The following is a 27,239-nucleotide window of genomic DNA, read 5'->3' on the forward strand; positions in this document are numbered from 1 at the left end:
AGCCCGGAAGCAGGGTCACGCCAGGTCGTGGTTCTCGTAGCAGACGACGGTTTATGTCTATCGCCAGTTCTTCTGAACAGTCAAAAGCCATCGCTAGAGTTCTTGTGAACCACAGCCGTTTGTTTCGTGCATAGTCAGAGGTACATAATAACGTGCTATTGCAGATAAGCTCACAGCGAATTACAAACTGACGACAACATTGCGAAAAGGGGAAACTGGATCACACGGGTTCACGATGGCTCAGGGGTAAGATAAACCACGCAAAAAATAAATTCTTTGAAAATTGCTCGCTCTTTACGGAGGGCACCTAGGATGTTCTCAAGCAGTGAGTGTTTAAATAAAAGGGTGTTTGTACTGTGTGTAAAAGTCTAACAGTATCTGTGATGGTTTACGGGATGCAACTGTGCCTTTAAACAAGACTCATTATAAATATAAAACATAATTATGAAAATAGTTATAAAGGTACAAGAAAAAAATAGATTTTCTTTATTTAGACTTGAGAGATAAAACATTACAAAAAATGGAGATATAATGGCAAGGGTATTGCTCAGGTTCAGTATAATCAGACAACCATCCCCATTGTAGTACACAAAGATAAAGAACTAAAGAAGAGATAAAGTTACCATGCAATATGCATACATACTATACATGTAATTACATGATGCAGTCTATGTTCATGTGAGAATCTCTCTCTCTCTCTCTCTCTCTCTCTCTCTCTCTCTCTCTCTCTCTCTCTCTCTCTCTCTCAGTCTCTCTCTCGTTTTTTTTTCTTTACATGCATGTAACACCCCCCCTCAGCCCCCCCCCCCCCCCCCCCCCAGATTGTAAACGACACACCCTAATGCGACAAACCCACATGCTACACACACACACACACACATGTTCACAATCAGTAAGAGAACAACGTAGACAATTTTCAGAGGAATTGGTTCACACAAAAACACACACGCTTTCTTGGTAGGGCTCATGTGGATTTAGTAACAAGTTTCTGTTTTATAAAATACTCTCTCTCTCTCTCTCTCTCTCTCTCTCTCTCTCTCTCTCTCTCTCTCTCTCTCTCTCTCTCTCTCAGTCTCTCTCTCTCTCTCTCTCTCTCAGTCTCTCTCTCTCTCTCTCAGTCTCTCTCTCTCTCTCTCTCTGTCTCTCTCTCTCTCTCAGTCTCTCTCTCTCTCTAGTCTGTGTGTACATACACACTTGCATACACACACACATGCACACGCTCGTGCCATGCTGCCCAAAGCTTGCATGATAATTATGTGATTTTGTCATAAAAAAAGTTGCATACTTATGATCTGATGAGAGAAAAGCACAATTACAGCCTTTTTCTTCTGACGATTTAGAAAAAGAAAAGTTACTGATGTATTGGCATCAGAAAAATGAAACATTGATGTACATGTACCTTTAGAAGTAAAGTGTTGGCTATACATTGTAACATAAACGAAATGAACTGATTTCACTTTCATTTTGTTAGAATGACAGATTTTCAAGATCTGGATATATTCAATCAAGCACAAAGTTTAACAAAACAGATTTAAACTCCTCATTTGCCCATTCTCCTTCCCCTCCCAAAATGCACATAGGTGTTGTTCTGTTATATCTTAAGACCCCACAGTTTAACACTTTCCTCTTTTTAAGACCTTGATTTGTCTGTACATAACGTCTCTACATTTTCCTCCATTTTAAGACTCCTTCTTACTTAAGATCTGATTTTCTCAGATTTTTGGAGGTCATAGTGACACAGCTAAACTGACCCTGCTATGCTTCACCCTGGGGTGAGAGGGGGGGAGGGGGCCCACAACAAAATCAAAAGACAAAAGACAAAGTTAGAAAAAAAATTAATATGAAAAAAACGAAAGGGGAAAGCAGTCTACACCTTCAAAGTATTATAAGATACCGGAGAAGCTATTGGAGACAAAGCTTTTCTAGCCTGTATTTAATTCTAATGTTCAATTGCAAGTCAAAATAATCACATTGCTCACACACAATTGGACACTCACTCAAAAAGAAAGTGAGAAAAATACAAGAAGGGAAAATAGAGGCACGAAAATAACGCATGAACTGAAGATCTGGACAACATTATTGGAAAATGGGGGGGTTGTGATTTCAACAATTCATCGACGAAGCAGGGGGTTGTGATTTCAACAATTCAAGTCTCTTAGTCAAGTTTGCTATCGACGAAGCAGGGGATTGTGATTTCAACAGTCCAAGTCTTTAGTCAAATTTGCTACTGACAAAGCACAGAGCACAGCCCAAGGGAGAGAAGCACGTAAGTCCAGAGTGATTTGACTGGCAGCAGTTGCGCCCCTTGGTTGCAACCGTCGGTGTAACAGAAGCAGCGTTGAGTGTATCCCCCGTTGTTGGACTGGTAGTAACAGCCCGTGTCCTTCAGGCCCGGACTGCCCGAGACTCTCGCACAGTACTTCGTCTCCACTTCCGAAGCTGCACAAATAAGAGTAAAACGGCCATAAAGAAATTAATAAAGAAATATGTAAAAAGAAGTATTGATTTATAAACAAAACAAAATTAAAAAAAGATTTGATAAACAAGATATACAGAAGTTATTGATTAAGTAGAAGCTGCAGAAATAAGAATAAAACAAGAACAAAGAAAGGAATAAATACAGACAGGAATAAGTAGTTAACAACACGAAATGAAAAATAAATCAGTGAATAACTAGATCCGGGAAAAAACAAGTGAAGAAAAATAGTTTAATACTTAGAATGAACAAATAAATAAATAAAGAAATACGTAATTAACAAACAAACAGAAACTCAATGTAAAATAGATCAGTGTTTAACTTGATCAGAAAATAAACAAGTGCAGAAAAAAGGTAAACAGTTAGAATGACAAATAAATAAAGAAAATACAAATCCATTGTAAGCCTATAAACAAGAGGAGAAAAAAAGACTCAAGAGAAATACAAATCCATTGTAAGCCTATAAACAAGAGGAGAAAAAAAGACTCAAGAGAAATACAAATCCATTGTAAGCCTATAAACAAGAGGAGAAAAAAAGACTCAAGAGAAATACAAATCCATTGTAAGCCTATAAACAAGAGGAGAAAAAAAGACTCAAGAGAAATACAAATCCATTGTAAGCCTATAAACAAGAGGAGAAAAAAAGACTCAAGAGAAATATAAAAGTTGTTGAACAAATGAGGCCAGGCTAGAAAGAGAAAATGAAATATCGTCCCTTGAAATAAAGAATGACATAAACGTATGTAGTATGAAGGAGAACGGAGTATTAACAGAGAGATACAACAGAAAAATAAAAGAAGATAACTGACAAAATGTTGCGTTGAACAACAAAAAATCAAAAATCAGTCCAAACTCAAAAATAAAACAAAGCGCAGCCCTCCACAAGTCGGAAGTGTTTTGTCTAAATACAGGGTGACCCCCCAAAAATGCCACTCACACAAATGCTAATAACTTTTACATCTATTGACCGAATAACTTCGTATCTAATGTACATTCACTTCAGCTTATGCATGACCATTGCACAAAGCGGCAATTATGTAGATGAAATATCTGACTTTTGTGCCATTTCAAAAACAAATTCCAATTTCGGGGATCGACTCAACAGTACGAGGTTTGAAATTGAGCCATGGCCAAACTAACCCGATTTAAGCCCTCCATATTGTTACCTCTGGGGTTATTCGAATGACCTAGTTTACCATAACCAGCATTTGACAGTCAGTGACCCAATTACAGACAGGATCAGGGCATTTTTTTGTATACTCAGACATATGAATAAACAACAAGTCGTGTAAGGCGAAATTACTACATTTAGTCAAGCTGTGGAACTCACAGAATGAAACTGAACGCACTGCATTTTTTCACAATGACCGTAGTCCGCCGCTTGTGCAAAACGGAGTGAAACTGACGAGCCTTTTCAGCGCGGTAGTGGTTTCGCTGTGCTGCATAGCACGCTTTTCTGTACCTCTCTTCGTTTGAACTTTCTGAGCGTGTTTTTAATCCAAACATATCATATCTATATGTTTTTGGAATCAGGAACCGACAATGAATAAGATGAAATTGTTTTTAAATCGATTTCGGAAATTTAATTTTGATCATAATTCTTATATTTTTTAATGTTCAGAGCTTGTTTTTAATCCAAATATAACATATTTATATGTTTTTGGAATCAGGAAATGATTTAGAATAAGATGAACGTAAATTTGGATCGTTTTATATAAAAAAAATTATTACAATTTTCAGATTTTTAATGACCAAAGTCATTAATTAATTTTTAAGTCACCAAGCTGAAATGCAATACCGAAGTCCGGCCTTCGTCGAAGATTGCTTTACAAAAATTTCAATCAATTTGATTGAAAAATGAGGGTGTGACAGTGCCGCCTCAACTTTTACAAAAAGCCGGATATGACGTCATCAAAGGTATTTATCGAAAAAATGAAAGAAACTTCCGGGGATATCATTCCCAGGAACTCTCATGTCAAATTTCATAAAGATCGGTCCAGTAGTTTGGTCTGAATCGCTCTACACACACACACGCACAGACAGACAGACACACACACACACACACATACACCACGACCCTCGTCTCGATTCCCCCTCTATTGTTAAAACATTTAGTCAAGTTAAAAAGGTCAAAGTCTGAAGGATTTAAATTAGGTAAGTATGGCCACCGCTCAATGTCAAACTTCGTACTGTTGAGTCGACCCCAAAATTTGGATTTTTTTTTTTAAATCGCACTTAGTCAGACCATTTATTATACGAAATTACCACTTTGTGGAAAGGTAATGCACAGGCTAAAGTTAATGTAGACCAAATAAGAAGAAATTTGGTCAACAGGTGTAGACTTGAAGTTATAAGCATTTTTGTGGGTGGCATTTATTGGGGGTCACCCTGTGTAAAACTGAGGAATCCATCTTCTTTTTTTTTTACATTGACTAAATGTTTTAACATAGAGGGGGAATCGAGACGAGGGTCGTGGTGTGTGTGTGTGTGTGTGTGTGTGTGTGTGTGTGTGTGTGTGTGTGTGTGTGTGTGTGTGTGTGTGTGTGTGTGTGTGTGTGTGTGTGTGTGTCTGTGCGTGTGTGTGTGTAGACCGATTCAGACCAAACTACTGGACCGATCTTTATGAAATTTTACATGAGAGTCTCGATCCTGGGTATGATATCCCCAGACATTTTTTTCCACTTTTTCGATAAATATCTTTTATGACATCATATCCGGCTTTTTGTAAAAGTTTAGACGGCACTGTCACACCTTCATTTTTCAATCAAATTGATTGAAATTTTGGCCAAGCAATCTTCGACGAAGGCCGGACTTTGGTATTGCATTTCAGCTTGGAGGCTTAAAAATTAATTAATGACTTTGGTCATTAAAAATCCGAAAATTGTAATTAAAATTATTTTTTTATAAAACGATCCAAATTTACGTTAATCTTATTCTTCATCGTTTTCTGATTCCAAAAGCATATAAATATGTTATATTTGGATTAAAAACAAGCTCTGAAAATTAAAAATATTAAAAATTATGATTAATATAACATTTCCGAAATCGATTTAAAAACAAGTTCATCTTATTCCTTGTCGGTTCCTGATTCCAAAAACATATAGATATGATATGTTTGGATTAAAAACACGCTCAGAAAGTTCAAACGAAGAGAGGTACAGAAAAGCGTGCTATGCAGCACAGCGCAACCGCTACCGCGCTAAACAGGCTCGCCTTTTGTACGAGCGGCGGACTACGGTCATTGTGAAAAAATGCAGTGCGTTCAGTTTCATTCTGTGAGTTCCACAGTTTGACGATATGTAGTAATTTCGCCTTACGCGACTTGTTTAACGACTAAAGTCTTCCCCCTTTTTAAGACCTTAATTATTCAGATTTTCTGTTCATAGCCTGTGTAAATTTACCTCCATGTTCAGACTCCCTCTAAGACTGATTATCCCATTGTGATGAAGGTCTTTCAGAAAAGGGGGCATTCACTGGTAACCGTCAATCGCACTGAAATTCCTCCCCACAAAATAGAGAACATGACAAAACTCACTCCTCCTGATGAGCCAGCCGTCGTGCAGTTTGACCTTGGTAATGACCTTGAGGCAGGCAGCGCAGTTGGTTCTGTTCATGGGTGAGTCGCACGAGCTGCCTCGCCGCCCTTGGAAGTAGGCGTTACACTCCAGACACGTGACGCTCTCTGTAACACACACAGCGTAACACAGCGTTACACCGCGTTACAAACCATGAGACAGTGATTCAATTCAGGTAATGCTGAGCCGCACTACCAAAACGTACAAGGAAGCTTTGTTTTTAACTATACTCTAGATCTCAAACGCTCTCAACCATACGACTTTGGACTGTCTTCTTGCTTTACTGTGACGTTGTGTGTAGTTTGGAGTAGTAAAAACTGAATTAGAGCGGGATAAATCAGTGGATTTAACCAGCTCGGTGGGTCGACTCGGGTACAGAGAGAGAGAGAGAGAGAGAGAGAGAGAGAGAGAGAGAGAGAGAGAGAGAAACAGACAGACAGACAGACAGACAGGCGGTCGGTCGGACGGACAGACTGACAGTCAGTCAGACAAACAGACAGACAGGCAGAAATACACATATGCACACACACACTCACACATACACACACAGAGAAGCGGCGCGCGTCACTTGTTGATTCTGACGACACAATCTGTCGCCATGTCTACCCAGGGCAACACATGACATGTGCTGACTGTAGCTCGCACTGAACCTCAGATGTATGTCGGCCCCGAGACACGGGCAGAAGGCAAAGCTCAAGGCTGCGGTAAATTAAAATGTAAATTGCTAGCAGCGTCCAACAAAGAATACAATCCGACTCAGGCATACTTCTACTCCCTGTACCGGTCGCCAATGCAACCCCATGCAATAAATTACAATAGAAAGTGCAACGCAATATATGCCAATCCAATTGTGTGGGTTTTTTTTTTGCGTGTTCTTTTTAGAGGGGGAATCGAGACGAGGGTCGTGGTGTATGTGTGTGTGTGTGTGTGTGTCTGTGCGTGTGTGTGTGTAGAGCGATTCAGAGTAAACTACTGGACCGATCTTTATGAAATTTTACATGAGAGTTCCTGGGTATGATATCCCCAGACATTTATTTCTTTTTTTCGATAAAGGTCTTTTATGACGTCATATCCGGCTTTTTGTAAAAGTTGAGGCGGCACTGTCACACCTTCATTTTTCAATCAAATTGATTGAAATTTTGGCCAAGCAATCTTCGACGAAGGCCGGACTTCGGTATTGCATTTCAGCATGAAGGTTTAAAAATTAATTAATAACTTTGGTCATTAAAAATCTGAAAATATTATTTTTTTATTTTTTATAAAACGATCCAAAATTTTATTTTATTCTTTATCATGTTCTGATTCCAAAAACATATAGATATGTTATATTCGGATTAAAAACAAGCTCTGAAAATTAAAAATATAAAAATTATGATTAAAATAAGATTTCCGAAATCGTTTTAAAACCAATTTCATCTTATTCCTTGTCGGTTCCTGATTCCAAAAACATATAGATATGATATGTTTGGATTAAAAACACGCTCAGAAAGTTAAAACGAAGAGAGGTACAGTAAAGTGCTATGCAGCGCAGCGCAACCGCTACCGCGCTGAACAGGCTCGTCACTTTCACTACCTTTTGCACTAGCGGCGGACTACGGTCATTGTGAAAAAATGCAGTGCGTTCAGTTTCATTCTGTGAGTTCCACAGCTTGACTAAATGTAGTAATTTCGCCTTACGCGACTTCAGTGTTTTTATTTTACTCGCCAACTTGCACGTCGCATGACTTAACGTAATGCCACCAGAGCGAACACTGTTATTTTTCTCCTTAGTGACTTAACGTAATGCCACCAGAGCAAACACTGTTATTTTCCTCCTTAGTGACTTAACGTAATGCCACCAGAGCAAACACTGTTATTTTCCTCCTTAGTGACTTAACGTAATGCCACCAAAGCGAACACTTTGCGAGTGATTCGATGTTGTCCGTGTGTGTGTTTGTGTGTGTGTGCGAGTGAGCGACACGAGTATATGCGAGTAATTGGTTGTGTGCACTGTTCAGTATTTGCCACATTAAGGAGAGGGGTCGCTTGCCATCGTAGCGCGCTGTGGGCCGGCTGGGGGCGGGTTGCTTGCGAGGGCTGTATTTTGTACATTGATTATTTGATACATGTATAATTATTAAATGCGTCTCCAGGAATATGTTTAGTTTAAATCTTGTGTCGATACTATTTAATTTTGCCTCGCTATTAGCCATTGAGTAAAACTGTTTTATCACCATTGCTTTATTGTTGTTAATTCGTCTCCAGAAATATGTTTTGTTTTAATCTTGTGTCGATACTATTTAACTCTGCCTCGTTATTAGCCATTGAGTATAACTGTTTTATCACCATTGTTTTATTGTTGTTCTTTGGCCTTTTACGTTGAATGACTTGTTATACATTGACATTGATAGTTTTATTCTTCTTCTTCTTCGTCGTTCGCTAGATAGTTTTATTATAAGAACCTTTTTTTTTTTTTTTTTTTTAATTCCTATTAACTCGATGTTCTTTAACTATGTTTGTAAATTGTTAGAGGATCTTTTAGTAGAAGTGTTTAACTGTCGAAGCTGCTTTTACCTAAGAGACCGACTGTATATTGTGCTGTTGTACTTGTCAGACTTGATTGTACCAAGTCCTTCACATGTTGTAATGCGCTTAGAGCCAAATATTTTTGTTTTTTGTAAGGGATAGGCGCAATATAAATACACTTTATTATTATTATTATTATTACTGTTATTTTCCTCCTTAGTGACTTAACGTAATGCCACCAGAGCGAACACTGTTATTTTCCTCCTTAGTGACTTAACGTAATGCCACCAAAGCGAACACTGTTATTTTCCTCCTTAGTGACGTAACGTAATGCCACCAGAGCGAACACTGTTATTTTCCTCCTTAGTGACTTAACGTAATGCCACCAGAGCAAACACTGTTATTTTCCTCCTTAGTGACTTAACGTAATGCCACCAAAGCGAACACTGTTATTTTCCTCCTTAGTGACGTAACGTAATGCCACCAGAGCGAACACTGTTATTTTCCTCCTTAGTGACTTAACGTAATGCCACCAGAGCAAACACTGTTATTTTCCTCCTTAGTGACTTAACGTAATGCCACCAAAGCGAACACTGTTATTTTCCTCCTTAGTGACGTAACGTAATGCCACCAGAGCGAACACTGTTATTTTCCTCCTTAGTGACGTAACGTAATGCCACCAGAGCGAACACTGTTATTTTCCTCCTTAGTGACGTAACGTAATGCCACCAGAGCGAACACTGTTATTTTCCTCCTTAGTGACTTAACGTAATGCCACCAGAGCGAACACTGTTATTTTCCTCCTTAGTGACGTAACGTAATGCCACCAGAGCCAACACTGTTATTTTCCTCCTTAGTGACTTAACGTAATGCCACCAGAGCGAACACTGTTATTTTCCTCCTTAGTGACTTAACGTAATGCCACCAGAGCGAACACTGTTATTTTCCTCCTTAGTGACGTAACGTAATGCCACCAGAGCGAACACTGTTATTTTCCTCCTTAGTGACGTAACGTAATGCCACCAGAGCGAACACTGTTATTTTCCTCCTTAGTGACTTAACGTAATGCCACCAGAGCAAACACTGTTATTTACCTCCTTAGTGACTTAACGTAATGCCACCAGAGCGAACACTGTTATTTTCCTCCTTAGTGACTTAACGTAATGCCACCAGAGCGAACACTGTTATTTTCCTCCTTAGTGACTTAACGTAATGCCACCAGAGCAAACACTGTTATTTTCCTCCTTAGTGACTTAACGTAATGCCACCAGAGCGAACACTGTTATTTTCCTCCTTAGTGACTTAACGTAATGCCACCAGAGCAAACACTGTTATTTTCCTCCTTAGTGACGTAACGTAATGCCACCAGAGCGAACACTGTTATTTTCCTCCTTTGTGACTTAACGTAATGCCACCAGAGCAAACACTGTTATTTTCCTCCTTAGTGACTTAACGTAATGCCACCAGAGCAAACACTGTTATTTTCCTCCTTAGTGACTTAACGTAATGCCACCAGAGCGAACACTGTTATTTTCCTCCTTAGTGACGTAACGTAATGCCACCAGAGCAAACACTGTTATTTTCCTCCTCAGTGACTTAACGTAATGCCACCAGAGCAAACACTGTTATTTTCCTCCTTAGTGACTTAACGTAATGCCACCAGAGCGAACACTGTTATTTTCCTCCTTAGTGACGTAACGTAATGCCACCAGAGCAAACACTGTTATTTTCCTCCTTAGTGACTTAACGTAATGCCACCAGAGCAAACACTGTTATTTTCCTCCTTAGTGACTTAACGTAATGCCACCAGAGCAAACACTGTTATTTTCCTCATTAGTGACGTAACGTAATGCCACCAGAGCAAACACCGTTATTTTCCTCCTTAGTCATTTAACGGCCCACTCCTTCTCCTGAAAACTTGCCTAAGTAAGTGTCTGAGATGTGGCCAGGCCGTTACATGGGATAACAACATTCCTTTACATGGTATAACAACATTCCTCCACTTGGTCACATACCAAACATCAACTCCCTCACTGCTTGATGTTTTGGGGAATTAATTTCCGAAATCGGCACAATGCAGTGCCTTGTCATTCTAAAAAAAAATATAATAAAAATAAAAAATTAAAGTAAAAAAAAATTACCAACATAAACGGACAGTTCATTTTTGGTATGTGACCAAGTGGAGGGATTGTGTTATCTGCGACCATAAGGCGAACTGTGTTCGTGAGGTGTAGTGGGGCTTTAAAGTCTGTGTCATTAATATCCACGCCCTTTCATGGGTGTTGTAGAAGACGTAATTTACTACCTGAGGACACAAGTGTTTCTGGAGAGAGCAGAGAGCACTTGAAACCTTCCGCTTTGTTGCCGTAAAATAGGTCGATGACGCTACGCGAGACTTGAGAGCATGCACGAGAGTCATTCGTGATGATGGCCGCCATTTGCACCAGGATGTAAATATCACGGTGATCAAACTGTGAAAGCCCACTGTTTAGACCCACCAATCTAACACTCCCTCCCTTTTATCCCCTTGTTTTCTCACATTTTCTGTTCATAACCTCTATAAATTTACCCCCATTTTGAGGCCTCCTCCTTTTTAAGACCTGATTTTTTCAGATTTGTTTAGGTCTGAAACTGAGGGAGGTTCCATTGTATAGAGATCTGCTTAATATTCATGAGTCAGATATAAAGCTTTGACAATGGGATAAGATCAAGATTATCGTCCACTCGGACACTGGCTCGGTTGCATGATATGTTTGGATTAAAAACACGGTCAGAAAGTTAAAAAGAAAAGAGATATAGAAAAGCGTGCTATCCTCCTCAGCGCAACCGCTACCGCGCTTTTCTGGATTGTTAATTTCACTGCCTTTGCCACGAGCGGTGGACAGACGATGCTACGAGTGTACGGTCTTGCGGAAAAAATGCAATGCGTTCAGTTTCATTCTGTGAGTTCGACTGAGCTTGACTAAATGTTGTATTTTCGCCTTTCGCGACTTGTCTGTTTTTAATAAACTTGACTCGTTTACTTATTTATTCATTTATTTTATTTATTTATTAATTTATTTATTCATCTATTTTGGGTCTTAGACTTTTAATTTCATAAAATTATTGTGTTCTTGTTATAACAGACCTCCTATCTTAGACTGTTAATTTCATAAGTATTGTTTTCTCGTTATAATACATGTATATGTTTGTGTTGTACTGTATTTAAAACTTGAATAAAAATGTTTGGAAAAATATAATAAAAAAATGCATCCTTTTACTTTGACAACAATCACTACATAGTACAAAATATGCATCCTATTTCCCTATCTTTTCATGTTGAAATTAACGTTGCCATACCTTTCACTTTGACAACAATCACTACATAGTACAAAATATGCATCCTATTTCCCTATCTTTTCATGTTGAAATTAACGTTGCCATACCCAGACCTGTTTACTTTAAACCCGAAGCAAGAGTACTTTCACAAACAGTTGAGTGTATTTTTCAAAAGGTTGGTGTACTTTGCAAGCAAAGCCATATGGGCTAGGGAAAATGTACGCGTGGGTGCAAACGTGTTTGTGTAAGAATAGCATGTCTTGTGAACACCTTCAGAATTTAACTCCTTCCAATACAACAGGGATAAAACAATTTTATTTATCTGTCAGTTTGTAGCATTATAACCAGTATCTTCCAAACAGATTAATAATGAAAAGATGAACTTCGTGAAATAACATCTGCGGTTGACAGTGGCAAGTTCATTTTTACAATCTCAGAAAACATTGCTTCAGCACGGACTACAGCCTTTTCTTCTGGCAGGATTAGCTTTGCGGGAATGAACTTTATAATTCCTTGGCAGCTTTCAGCGGATTTCTTTGTAGCAACCTTGTCCAGGTGAGTTTTGGAACTGCAGTGTCGTTCGATGTCATATTTCCCGGCATAGGCAACGGAGAAATCTGATTTAGGCCTACAATACTTGCAGTGTGCATGACTGTTTCCCACAGTAGACTCCACAATTCCTGGCTCTTTCTTAAATTTCTTCAAGAAAATGTGCTGCTTCTGCTGTTTAGACTTGGTACAGTCACCCGAAACTGGCAAAATTTTCTGCTTCATTTTGCCACGATTGTCCAGACGATCGCACGTGCCAACAACTGAACAAGGTTTCCACAGCTGAAGACTCGCTGTCAGGATCTCCCTTAGACCGAAACCGGTATCAGTTGTACCATCCCGTAATCAGCACACCAACACCGGAAAACGTATTCTAGACTTTTTCTTAGTCGTATTTTGTGCGTGTGTCGCGTATTGTCGTACCGATAATAATTTGGCGTACAAAATACGCCCAAATCGTACTGGTAAACAGGTCTGCATACCTTTCACTTTGACAACAATCACTACATAGTACAAAATATGCATCCTATTTCCCTATCTTTTCATGTTGAAATTAACGTTGCCATACCTTTCACTTTGACAACAATCACTACATAGTACAAAATATGCATCCTATTTCCCTATCTTTTCATGTTGAAATTAACGTTGCCATACCTTTCACTTTGACAACAATCACTACATAGTACAAAATATGCATACTATTTCCCTATCTTTTTATGTTGAAATTAACGTTGCCATACCTTTCACTTTGACAACAATCACTACATAGTACAAAATATGTATCCTATTTCCTTATCTTTTCATGTTGAAATTAACGTTGCCATACCTTTCACTTTGACAACAATCACTACATAGTACAAAATATGCATCCTATTTCCCTATCTTTTCATGTTGAAATTAACGTTGCCATACCATTTACTTTGACAACAATCACTACATAGTACAAAATATGCATCCTATTTCCCTATCTTTTTATGTTGAAATTAACGTTGCCATACCTTTCACTTTGACAACAATCACTACATAGTACAAAATATGCATCCTATTTCCCTATCTTTTACATCTCAATCATCCTTCTCTTCCCTCGTCTGTCGATCTGAATGGTTTTTCTATTGCTCTTTCTCCTGCTGTCCGCAACCTAGGTGTCACTCTTGACCAGTCCCTGTCCTTCCATCAGCATGTTGCCAATGTCTGTCGCACTTGCTTCTTTGAAATCCGCCGCATCTCCTCCATCCGTCATCTCCTCACTGAGGATGCCACTAAAACTCTGCTCTGCGCCTTTGTCCTATCCCGACTCGATTATTGCAATTCCATTCTATCTGGCTCTCCCAACTACATCATCGAAAAGCTTCAGCGTGTTCAGAATCATGCCGCCCGCCTCATCTTTCGTTCTTCCAAGCGTGACCACATCACCCCTCTTCTTCAAACCCTACACTGGCTGCCTGTTCAACAGAGGATTCAGTTCAAGATCTCCACACTCTGCTTCAGAAACTTTGATCTATCGTCCCCTAGCTATCTTTCTGACCTTCTTGATGTCTACTCCCCCTCTCGCTCCCTAAGATCCTCCGCAGACACCCGCCTTTTTAGGATACCATCAGCACGCACCAAAACATATGGCCAGCGCACCTTCTCTTACCAGGCCCCATCCATCTGGAACCAACTCCCGCATTCACTCAGGCACTCCACATCTATGCAATCATTCAAAACCTCACTCAAAACACACCTCTTCCCTCACTAGTCCGTTAATGACCACCCATCCCCCTCTCCTGCTGGTCCTTGATCTGTCTCTTTCTTTCTCCTTCTTCTTCCCTTTCCAGCTCTATTCTTCTTCTCTCAACTAACTTTATGTATCCAATAATTTATTTATTTATTTACGACTGTTTTTCCGTCTAGAATGCATGTGCCTGTAGTTGGTATGAGTGAGTGCGTCGCGTTCTCGCTGTGCGCCTGTCTGCGAGTGTATGAGTCCGAGTGAAACATCAGGATATCTCACACTTTCAATTCTGCCATCATGTCAAATCTGACAACAAACCTACCCACAAAATGTCATAAATATCGGTGTAGAATTGAGACTTAACGGTTTTTAACTGCCAAAAATAAGTTTTTTTGACTGGAATAGTTTGTCTTGAAATTCAGTTTGGGACAACGGACCCACCCACTAAATTTCATAAAGATAGGTGAAAATTTAAATGTAACGGTTTTTAACTGCCAAAATTATGTTTTTCTTCTGGAAAAGTATGGAGTGAAAATCAGTTGGGGACAACGAACCTACCCACAAAATTTCATAAATATCGATGAAGAATTGAGATTTAACGGTTTTTAACTGCCAAAAATAAGGTTTTTTGTCTGGAAAAGTATGTCTTAAAATTCAGTTTGGGACAACGGACCCACCCACTAAATTTCATAAAGATAGGTGAAGAATTGAAATTTAACGTTTTTTAACTGCCAAAATTATGTCTTTCTTCTGGAAAAGTATAGAGTGAAAATCAGTTGGGGACAACGAACCTACCCACAAAATTTCATAAATATCGGTGAAGAATTGAAATTTAACGGTTTTTAACTGCCAAAATTATGTTTTTCTTCTGGAAAAGTATGGAGTGAAAATAAGTTGGGGACAACAAACCTACCTTTAAAATTTCATAAGAATCAGTGAAGAAATAGGATTTAACGATTTTTTAACGGCCTTTAAATCATTGGTGATGTCATCATAACCCAGTCGTTGTAGTTGTCGTCGTAGTTGTTGGTGTTGTTGTTGTCATCTTCGTTGTCGTGATTGTTGTTGTTCTCGTGTTGTTGTTTTTGTTGTTGTTGTTGTTGTTGTTGTTGTTGTTGTTGTTGTTGTTGTCGTCGTCGTCGTCGATGTCATTTGTTGTTGTTGTTGTTATCGTCGTCGTCGTCGTCATCGTCGTCGTTGTCAGAGGTTATTTCTAAAGATTTCATTGATAGTCTTTGTTCTCGTCACCAAGACTTGCTAAGAACAAGCTTGGAACAGCAAGAGTTCCAAGAACAAGATTAGAACAACTCATTACATCATTACCAGTACGTCATTTGTATTTAGAACACACTTTAGAAAAAAACTCTTCAGCTACAAACCAGTCACCCTCACATGTCCGAGGTGTTTGTCTAAACCACTTACTGAAATGTTTTGAGGTTTAATGACCATACACATGTTGAACCGGTGAGTGTCTTCCGCTGCTTAATTCGCAAATAACTATTTTATTAAAGTCCGCTTGAAACGCTCAAAGATGAAATTCCATGTTAAAAAGTGACAAAAGTTTCACATTTTCCCGTTGTAACAGCTTCCGATGATATTATATGAAAATTCTGATCCTCTGAGAGGATTCCCCGAAACAAAATCAGTTTGTACGCCTAATTTTAATAGAATTGTCCAAACAGTGTCGCTAATATTGTGCTAAAAGATTAATTCTAGAACAATGTCCAGACAGACACCACTTGGCAAAAAAAAATTCAGTGCTGGGAGATGAAAAAAAAAACTACCTCGCTACGCGCGGGCTCCGCCCGCGCTCCGCTTGGATAATAAATTAACGTTGCCATACCTTTCACTTTGACAACAATCACTACATAGTACAAAATATGCATCCTATTTCCCTATCTTTTCATGTTGAAATTAACGTTGCCATACCTTTCACTTTGACAACAATCACTACATCTTATTCTTCATCTTCGAGAAGAAGAAACAAGTCGCGTAAGGCGAAATTACTACATTTAGTCAAGCTGTGGAACTCACAGAATGAAACTGAACGCACTGCATTTTTTCACAATGACCGTAGTCCGCCGCTCGTGCAAAACGCAGTGAATTCGACGAGCCTGTTTAGCGCGGTAGTGGTTGCGCTGCACGCTTTACTGCACCTCTCTTCGTTTTAACTTTCTGAGCGTGTTTTTAATCCAAACATATCATATCTATATGTTTTTGGAATCAGGAACCGACAAGGAATAAGATGAAATTGTTTTTAAATCGATTTCGGAAATTTTATTTTAATCATCATTTTTATATTTTTAGTTTTCAGAGCTTGTTTTTAATCCGAATATAACATATTTATATGTTTTTGGAATCAGAAAATGATGAAGAATAAGATGAACGTAATTTTGAGTCGTTTTATAAAAAAAATAATTTTAATTAAGGGAAAGTCGCCAATCTCGGAACAGTCGGGCAACTTGGAACACCTCAATATGCAATCAACGGGGAACAATTCATGAAGAATTGTTTTGCAGAAATGTCCAGTGACATTCCTTGATATTATTCCAGCAAAACAAATGACTACCGCGGCAAAGCAAAAAAAATTGTACGTTTTTTAAACTTTTCTTCCTTCTTCTTCTTATTTCTACCGTCTACAATTCGTATTATTACTCTTTATCTATATACGTTCACGTAAAATGTTGATTGCTGTGATTTCTTTCTTTATTTATTTGGTGTTTAACGTCGTTTTCAACCACGAAGGTTATATCGCGACGAGATTGCTGTGATAAACCTTCATAGATTTGCAATAACTTGAACGGAAAAAAAGATTTGAAACGTCACGTGTATCCAACAGAAAAACGCAAAATCCATGCAGGTGCCGGTTGGCCTATAGTGGTAAGGCGTCCGCCCCGTGATCGGGAGGTCGTGGGTCATACCTAAGACTTTAAAAGTGTTCCAGCTTTGCCGCATTCTGTTCCATCTTACCCTCATCAAACAATAAACAGAACACTGCTGTTTTATTCACGTATTCAATTCTCTTTTCGGTTTTGTTGTGTTTTTTTCTTTCTATCAGTTTTATTGAATGATTGATTGATTTGTTTGACAGTATTATGAGACCCGAACGGCGGTGGTTACCAGAAGAAATGGGCTGCGCTTTGTCGGCAGTGAAAAACGGAGATATGGGTTTGCGTTGCACATCAAGAGCATATGGTGTTACTGTCACAACTCTTAAAAGTCATTTAGAAGGAAACAAACAAATTTGCAAAAGAAGAAGTAAAGTTCACAGGAAGACCTTCTACATTAACACCAGAGATATAACAAGAACTAATCAATAGCATTCTTGAAGCTGAAATAAATTTGCCAACGTCACCCCCATCGTTGTTTTGTACACTGTACATGGAGATTCTGGTCATTATGATTGCTTGGTGTCAGCAGAAAATGTAAGCTTACCTGCTGCTGATGTCATAAAGATCGGTCCAGTAGTTTACTCTGAATCGCTCTACACACACACACACACACACACACACACACACACACACACACACACACACACACAGACACACACACACACACACACACAGACACACACACACACACACACACACAGACACACACACACACACACACACACACACACACACACACACACACACACACAGACACACACACACACACACACACACACACACACACACACACCACGACCCTCGTCTCGATTCCCCCCTCTATGTTAAAACATTTAGTCAAGACAACAGTCTCTCTGTTAAATTACACAAACTGCATAGCAATACATTAGGAAAACAATGGTACATATAAACGCCAGCTTTGACTTAAAGTTTGCTCTTTGCCTAACAATCGTGCATTGAACAATTCAATAACATATCTTTGTTTTAGGGCAAGTTTAAACGCTGACATCCGCGGTAAACCTTTTTGCATTTTACAGCGATAAATGTAATGTTTGGCGTATAAAATTATGAAATCAAAAATCGAATCAGTATAAACAAAATGTTTAGTCCCAAATTGTTTATTTGAGACGAGCTCGCATTTCATATTTAACAACTCTGAAGCTCTGTGGCCAAAACTTTCAACGTGTTTACATCACCAACATATCTATTCGATACTATCTTTAACTTCTGAATAAAAGGAACAATTTTCAGATTCCAAAACTTTCATAGCCTTCAATATAACATTTGTTCCCAAAATTTTACGATCAATTGAATCTGCAACCATTTCAATTTAACATCTTGTATCTTGTGCTCCTCCGAAAACGGCGTATGGCTGCCAAAATGGCGGGGTAAAAAACGGTCATACACGTAAATTTCCACTCGTGCAAAAACCACGAGTGTACGTGTACGTGGGAGTTTCAGCCAACGAACGCAGAAGAAGAAGAAGAAGTATCTTGTGTATTTTCATAAAACTTTTTCTCCAATTTATATCATACTTAAATTTCTGAAACCATTTTTTACAATAATTCGGTTCAAAGTTGACAGTTTTCATCATATTATATAACTTCTTTACACCTTTTTGTTCTGAACATATTATTTGGCATGGTAGAGACATGTTTTTTCGAATTGGTTTTGCAAATAACAACGGTACCCCGGCAATATATTTGCGTCCTCGAAATTCCACATCAAATAATCAGAAAGGAGAAAATAATCTAATCTACTTTGTTTCAAGGGTCTTGGCCTTCTCCAGGTATAACGTTTATTTTCTGAATTGGTTCATTCTAAATCTAACATCATTTTCTCAATTTCGGTTCTTGCTTTTGGATTATTCACATGCTTATAATTATAACAATCAATCTCTGGGTCCAGGGCAAGGTTCCAATCTCTAACCGCTATAATATGTGGGATTTTTAAATGTGTGAATGGTTTCTTTCAGGTGCAGATAAAATGCCCGGGTGCCTTGATAAGGTCCATAAACATTCACAAGGAGTATTTCTTTATCCATCACTCTCAAAGAAATAATGATAAAATGTCCACCTTTGTCTTGCTCAACATGATTCATCTTAAATTCAAAATTATTATCAAACAATATTGCAACACTTCTTGCCTTGGATTTATAAGACGCAAAAAAAAGCACTTATAACACCATTCTGAATAAACATAACTTTTCCAACTTTTCGTCAAAAGGTGTATCTTGCAAACAATAAATTTAGTGCCCTTTCATCTTTAAATAATGAAAAACTTCTTATTTCTTCCATATTTCCCAGCCCCTGACCCTGACAATTCAGGGAAGATATCGCCATGGTATCCATTAGGGAGTAAACATAGTTTCTGATTTCTGAGGTTTCTGAGGAATAACACATGTCAATGACCTTTTAGAAAACAATTCCGTTTTGTCATTTCAAAATGTACAGAACTTAATTGGTACTTCACTAGAACTCTATTTACAGTACATTGTTATTCACTCGGCGTTGTCTCGTTATTTAAAGAACAATACGGAATATGTATATGCTGTTACTGAAGAATTTTCGAAATTGTATTTTAATGATAAAGTGATGTTAAAAGCTAGAGATTTTCGAAATTTTATGACAGATATGAAATATAGTCCACCCTGCTGTGTTCGACTTTGGCTGAACAAACTTGGTATTAATATTGAAGAAACAGTTTGGCTAAATGCAAAAGAGACAACAACAGAAACCAGACTAAAAGAATTACAGTAGTGGAAGATATTACACAATATTTACCCAACCAATATTCTTCTCTTAAAAATGGGACTCGCAAATAATGATAAATGTCCATATTGTATTGAACAAGTTGATTATATTGAACTTTTTTTTTTCTATTGCAGTAAAATTCACCATTTGTGGAAGCATGTTGAAACATTGTTTTACGATCGATATAACATAGCAATTACTTTACAAGCAACAGATGTGCTGATTTGTGTGCGAGATAAGAATGGTTTGACACATGATATGTTTAAGTATCTTTCCCATTTAATCTTGATTGGAAAAATGTGTATAAGTGAACAGCTCAGATCATGGGTAATTTTAACACCTTCACATTTAAATGCTTATTTTATAGCCATCCATTGAATTGAGAAGAAAACAAAGCATACTAAACTGCTAAGCATGAATCAAACAATAAGAAAATAAAAAGAACCAACATCATCGTTTTGTATGTGTGGGTAGTAAACACGTTTTATTTACAAAACACGGCGGAAAATGGCGACAAATTTGTTGCACAGCGACAGGTCACTTTCTTCAACCAAGGCCAGTTCTTTCATACATGACAAAGGAAAGCAGATATGGCCTGAATAATAAAGTTATAGTGTTCCTTTGCGTGTCTGAGTGATAAACTGTTTTAACCAACTATCTTCTGAAACGTAATTGCACTCAGCAGATTTGTCTTCCGCTCATAACTTTCGTGTCACACGGTCTTTGCGACAAACAGATAGATCGCATTCTCGCAGAAAATCATTGACAACACAGACCAGTCATTTTTAGCATTGCATTTGGGAAGGGCTACTATTATAGTGTGTTTTAAGAAAGAAAAACATTACAGTATCGGCAGAACACGACCAAATGAGTTTTCGTGTCACAGCGTTATGGGCGTGAGATTGTGTTCTCACACTGTAGCAAAATCATTGACAACACAGACAAGTCAGTTTTAGCATAGACATTGGGAAAGGCTACTATTATAGTGTGTTTTAGGAAAGAAAAACATTATAGTATCAGCAGAACACGACCAAATCATGACAAATGAGTTTGCGTTTTGGGCGTTATGGGCGTTTTTTCACACTGCAGATCATATCTCAAAAACGACGGAGTGGATCTTTATGAAATTTGATATGGATATTTTTGACTGGATTTTCTCATAGAAGGTTTTTCCGTTTATTGATAGGACAGTTTGATGACGTCATATTTTACCGTTTGCCAAAAGGTCGAGGCAGCACTTTCACAGTTACAGTTTTTCATCAATTTGATCGAATTTCTTATCACACAATCTCAGATCTAGGCCGGATTATGGGATTGCATTTCAGTTTGGTCACTTAAAGTTTTGTTATTGAAATGTTTGTTCAAAATAATGTCATTTTTTAAAATTTTTAAAAACTAATATTTGAAACAAAAAATTTATATTGGTGTATTCCCTATTGCGTCCTGTATCTAAAACTATATAGTTTTGTTGTTTTGTATTGATAATTATGCTTAAAAATGAAGAAAACCGATAAATAACCACTATCTTTATTTATGAAAAAAGACACTTAAAAACAACTTCTATCTATTCCTTACCATTTTCTGATTCCAAATATATATAGTTTCATGGTGTTTGACGTTGAAAATAGGCTAAAACTTAACAAACTCGGATCGTTGAATGGAAATTATACTTCCAAGCTCCGTGCAGCTGACAACATGATAAAAACACGTCATTTCAAGTGTGGAACACGCTCATGACGTCATACTGAAAGGTGATGAATTATGGCTTCACCTTGCGATGTTTCATTTCAAACATGGTAACATTTTTAAAGGGGTTTCTTTCTCAGATTTCTGTTTGCCCTCTGTCTGTCTCTCTATGTCTCCGTCTGTCTGACTGATTCAATTAAATGTGTAATTACTTAGTTTTGCAAAAGTCAAACTAAGTAGGATATACCTAATTGATTCAGGTCTCTAAATTCTTATTGTAAAATTGTGAGTTTTATTCAAAACAAATTTAATTGGTGTTTTAAACTCAATAATGGGGCATGCTGTGATGAGTAGAAGAATGTGTGCTTACGAGCAGAAAAAGCCCATCAAAGTCAAGAATCGTGTTTTTCTTTTTCTATTTTCACCTTGTAGCTTCATACAGACACTAAGCAACAGTGTAGTTCCACTTCCAGTGCAATATCTTGTACTTTAATTTTGACCATCTGTGTAACACTTTATTGACCCATGATCTGAGCTGTTCACATAAGTAAATTTAGATATGGGACACCCCTTGAAATATTATTTATTTTTCAAAGGGACTTAACCCTCAGGGGCCTGGTATAAAACAAGTGTAAGTTTAAATTGAGTGTTTGAAATAATAATATTTAGAGACTGTTATTTACGGGATAGAAATGTATGATATACTCCAGGTTTACTACATGTTTGAATTAAAATTTAAAAACAAAAACAAAAACAAAACAAAAATTGGGAAAATGATGACACAACTGTTAAAGTCAGAGATTGGACAAGCAAACGGAGACTTTTGAATCTATAGGCACGAATAAATAATAATGGTGATAATGAAAAAAAATTAAAAAAAATAAAAATTTTAAAAAATATGATTATATACTATTATTATTTTTGGTATTACTATCATTATTATTGTCAAAAATTTAGAAAAAAAAATTAAATTTAAAAAAAAAATTAAAAATAAAAAGCTGAAATTGAAAGTTATATTAAGATAAATAAATTGATATTTATTTCGAAGTAATTTCAGATTGTTATATTTTTTTTAATAAAACAAAAAGTGTGACCATTTGTTTTAAAATTATATAAATGTAATGAAAAAGAAGAATGTAATGAAAAAAAATTGAATTTTGTTTCAGTGAGGGCATTATAAATAGCTGCTAAGAAAAAATGAATGGATAAGAAATAGTTATTAAGGAAAAATTAAATATGTAAGAATTTTGTGTGTGTATGTGTGTGTGTGTGGATAAAATAGGCAATTTCTTTTTAATTTAAAAAAAACACCAAAAAAACAAACAAACCAAAACCTTTTTTGGGGGGGATTTTATTTAATAAACTGATTGACTGTTTTATATTTTGTGTAACATAGATATATAATGTATACTTAATATAATATATAATGAGCTGTTATTGATATTATAAGATCGTTAAATGAAGCATCTCCGTTTGTAAGCCCTAATATCTCATTGAAAAAAAAGCTGATTCAAAAAAACAAAAACAAAAACAAAAAATAATGGTTTCTGATTCAACACAATACATGGCATAATAATAACCTGTAATACATCACTGTGAAAAAGCACGCAGGCAAGTGCATATGTTTCAATTACATTCAAGTGTGCATTTTTATGCAAAGGAAGTCGTTGTTTCAACAAAGAAACTACTGTCAGCCTTGAAAAAAAAAGTAAAAACTGGTGTCTTCTTACAGAAAGAAAACACAAATAAAAGGTAGTTAAATAGTTAAATCAGTATTTCCAAACTAGAGTGTTTTGCACTCAAGAACGTGTGTTGGTAGACTATGGAATAAAATGGTTCTTTGTTCTTTAAATTCTGAACAGGGTAACAAAAAATGTTCTGCATCTTCCGGGCATACTCCACACGTGCATACTACATTATCTGAGAGGAGTGTTGTTGCAAATCGCTCATATTTAATCTCAACCTGCTGAGGAACACCTGTGCCTGGCGGTTGTCTAAATAGTAACACTGTGGAACAACAGTATCTCCACTTTTTCTCTCATGCTGATAACAAGCTTGTTTTCTTCTTTTTTTTTCTTTTTTTTTCTTTAATATTTTTTTTCCTGGTTTTTTTTTTTAGTGTTTTTTTACAACACATTATACATTACATCACAGTTCACACCGCCACATACATACATACAACATGCATAAAAAAGAATGATCTAGAAAAGAGAGAGAAGTAGAGAGAGAGAGAGGGGGAAAGTTAAAGAGGCACTGTTTAGGACTGTTTGACTACAACAACTACTAGACCCTTAAATAATATTGATTACTACAAGATTCAAGTTTACAACAGAATATATATCAAGATACTGTTAACGAATTAGGGAGGAGGAGTAGATCCTAGTACTGGACAATTTTCATGAAACCAGGTTAGAATATGGTTGCCAGAGGCGGTCAAACTTATCTTCTGCTATCCCCCCTTGTACTTTTCCAATAAATATCTACTTTTCAAAAATTTCAAGAATATCGGAAGCATCGGTCTTTCAGAGTTCCATTTACATTTGTAAATATAAAATTTGGCCAATAAAATAATGGAATCTAAGGCTTTATCAGTGAACATATTTTCCTGAACTCCAAACAATACCAACGCTTCCGAAAACCGGAAATTAGTAACATGATAACAACTATTATTTAACAGTTCCTGTAGCTTGTTTTCTTGCGAAGAAGTTTCATGTTGTGTTTGGTAGTCCTTCTTTCTTAACTTAACCGTTAGGCCTGATTAGAGTGAATTAGCTTTGATAGACATTCAGCAAAAGTTAAATACAGAAACAAATCACAACTGGTCCATGTTAGGAGCCTGGACGCAAGGCCGCGGTCTGAGTGAAATGTTGCATGAAGATGATCAGCATTCAGAAGGTTTTGTTGATAATGACTTGTTTGACTCTGATGAGGTTGGTACTCTAATAGGTGAGCGGGCCTCACAGGATAATAATACTAATAACCTTGGTTTTAAATTGATTGATTTTTGTAAAATGACTGGCTTAGTTATTGCTAATGGTAGAGTTGGCGATGATACAGGGGTTGGTAAATGCACATGTAAGGATAAGAGCGTTGTTGATTATTGCATCCTGTCAAAAGATTTGGTCTCGAAAGTTAATTATTTTTCTGTGATGGAATTTTGTGAAATGTATTCTGATGTACACTGTCCTGTTGTTTTGCATTTATTAAAACATAATGAAGTACGCGCTAATGAATGCCTAGCAGAAGTTGTGAAAAAAAACAAAAATGAAGATTTGCTGTCTAAAGGTAGAGAAAAGGATAACAAGTACACAAAACCAAAATGGGACAATAACAATGGGACCAAGTTAGCTTTTGTAGTTAATCTGAATGAGGATGATATTTATACTGTTGAAACTAAATTACAAAATATGCTAGCTACAAGTGAGAGTACGACAACAGATGACGTTGATAGTGTTACTAATAAGATTTGTGATATTTTAAATTGTTCTGCTGAGAAAATCGGTGTAATTAAAAAACAAAAATTTATGAAAAAGCCACGTTCAAAGAAATTTAAAGTACAACAACCATGGTTTAGTGCAATTTGCAAAGAAAAAAAAAATATTTTTACATGCGAAAAACAAAGCAAGACGGTTTAAAAATGTGTTCAATGAAGATGAAAAAAAGAGTGCTTTTAAAGAATACAAAAAGACAATAAAAAAGGAATGCAAGTCGTATCATAATGAGTTCGTTAAAACTTTGAGAAAGTTAAGAAGTACTGACCCGAAAGCATACTGGAATCTTCTAAATAAAAATAAAAAGAATAATTCCAAAACTAACTATCCAACTTGTTCTGAGTTTTTCGAACATTTCACTAAACTACAAGAGTGTGATGAAAATGAAATGGATGATAGTAATGAACATTTAAATGAAGCAAGTAATGAATTTCTTAATGCGCCTTTTACAAAGGAGGAAGTTATCAAATGTATAGACAAGCTAAAAAACAATAAGGCATGCGGTCAGGATAAAATAATTAATGAGTATTTAAAAGCGTCACATGATCGAATGATTGATATTTATGTATTGTTGTTTAATGTTGTTTTGCAGTCAGGAAAGGTTCCAACACAATGGGCCGTAGGTGAAATTATTCCATTGTACAAAAATAAAGGCTCTCAAGCTGACCCCACAAATTATAGAGGAATTACTATACTCAGCTGCTTCGGAAAACTTTTCAGTGCAATTTTAAATAATAGATTATCAAACTTTTTGGAGAGTAATAACAAATTAGGTCAAGAACAAACAGGTTTCCGCACAGGCTTTTCAACACTAGACCATGTTTTTACTTTGCATTGTATATTAAATTTTTTTCTCAACAAAAAGAAGCGACTGTTTTGTGCATTTGTAGACTATGAAAAAGCGTTTGATAAAGTTCGCCGTGCATTTTTATGGGAGAAATTAGTTAGTTCTGATGTTAATGGGAAGTTTTTAAAAACTGTAAGAAATTTGTATGAAAATGCCAAATCTTGTGTTAAAGTTAATAGTGAGTGTTCTGGATATTTTCCCAGTTTGTGTGGAGTTAGACAAGGGGAAAACTTGTCACCGTTGTTTTTTGCTCTATTTTTAAATGATCTAAAGCCTTTTCTGTTGGAAAACAGTAATGGTTTACAATCTATGTCAAGAGAGGCTATTGTGGCTGGAATGGATGATACGGATGTAAATGCTTTGTTTCAAATGTTTTTATTACTGTATGCGGATGATACTGTGATCTGCTCAGAGTCGGAAAAAAACCTGCAAGAATGTTTAAACAAAATGCACGAATACTGTTTAAAATGGCGTCTAAATATTAATGTAAACAAAACGAAAGTTATAGTTTTTTCCAGAGGTAAAATTAGAAATGAACCACTGTTTACGTTCAATGGCAATTTAATCGAAGTAGTGTTTGATGTAATGTACTTGGGCCTTAAGATTAATTATAATAATACATTTTCAGTCGCACAGAAGAATCTATATGATCGTGCCTCAAGGGCAATGTTTGTTCTTTTGCGCACTTGTAGACAATTGTCACTACCTGTGGACATACAAGTTGACCTGTTCGATAAAATGATTGCTCCAATTTTATTGTATGGATGTGAAGTATGGGGTTTTGGCTCCTGTGAACTTGCTACTAAACTTCAATTGCGTTTTTATAAAATTGTTTTCAAACTAAAAAAATCAACTCCAAATGCTATGATATTTGGTGAACTTGGAAGATATCCACTAGATGTTAACATGAAATGTAGAATGCTTTGCTATTGGTATAAACTGATTAGTCCTATTCATAAAAATAAATTTTCAAGTATTGTGTATTGCTTTACTTATAGATTGTATATCAACAAGATGATTGAATCCAAGTACTTATGTTTCATTGAAAAAAACCTTAAATGAAATTGGTCTCTCTGGCCTTTGGACTTCTCAAGAAAATATTCAATACTCAAGCACATGGTTTAAAAAGAAAGTAAAAAGAAGTCTATATGACCAGTATATCCATAAATGGTTTACAGAAATTGGAAAAAAAAATATGTTTTGGAATTATCGAATGTTCAAAGATATTTTTGCATGTGAAGACTACGTCACAACCCTGCCTTATCAGCAATGTGTTTCAATGATGAAGTTTAGAACATTAAACAACAATTTACCTGTACAGAAAGAACGTTATCTTAACATCCCGAGGTCAGAAAGAACTTGCACCAAATGTGTATCGCATGACATAGGGGATGAATTCCATTATTTATTTGTCTGTGATTTTTTCAAAGAAGA

The 27,239-nt window shown here is 36.7% G+C and overlaps 1 protein-coding gene across 1 annotated transcript in view; it reads right to left on the minus strand.

The window, feature by feature from the left end:
• Positions 1-470: 470 nt before the first annotated feature.
• Positions 471-27,239, minus strand: part of LOC138971909 (uncharacterized) — a gene marked incomplete at its 5' end in the record, with an annotated part of 71,769 nt that continues 45,000 nt past the window's right edge. Inside the window, 2 exon segments of the mRNA XM_070344754.1 lie at positions 471-2,439; positions 6,012-6,158. Of these exon segments, the coding sequence (XP_070200855.1) occupies positions 2,225-2,439; positions 6,012-6,158 (362 nt within the window).

Source organism: Littorina saxatilis, linkage group LG7, assembly GCF_037325665.1.
Source record: "Littorina saxatilis isolate snail1 linkage group LG7, US_GU_Lsax_2.0, whole genome shotgun sequence".
NCBI classification, from domain to species: Eukaryota; Metazoa; Mollusca; class Gastropoda; order Littorinimorpha; family Littorinidae; genus Littorina; species Littorina saxatilis.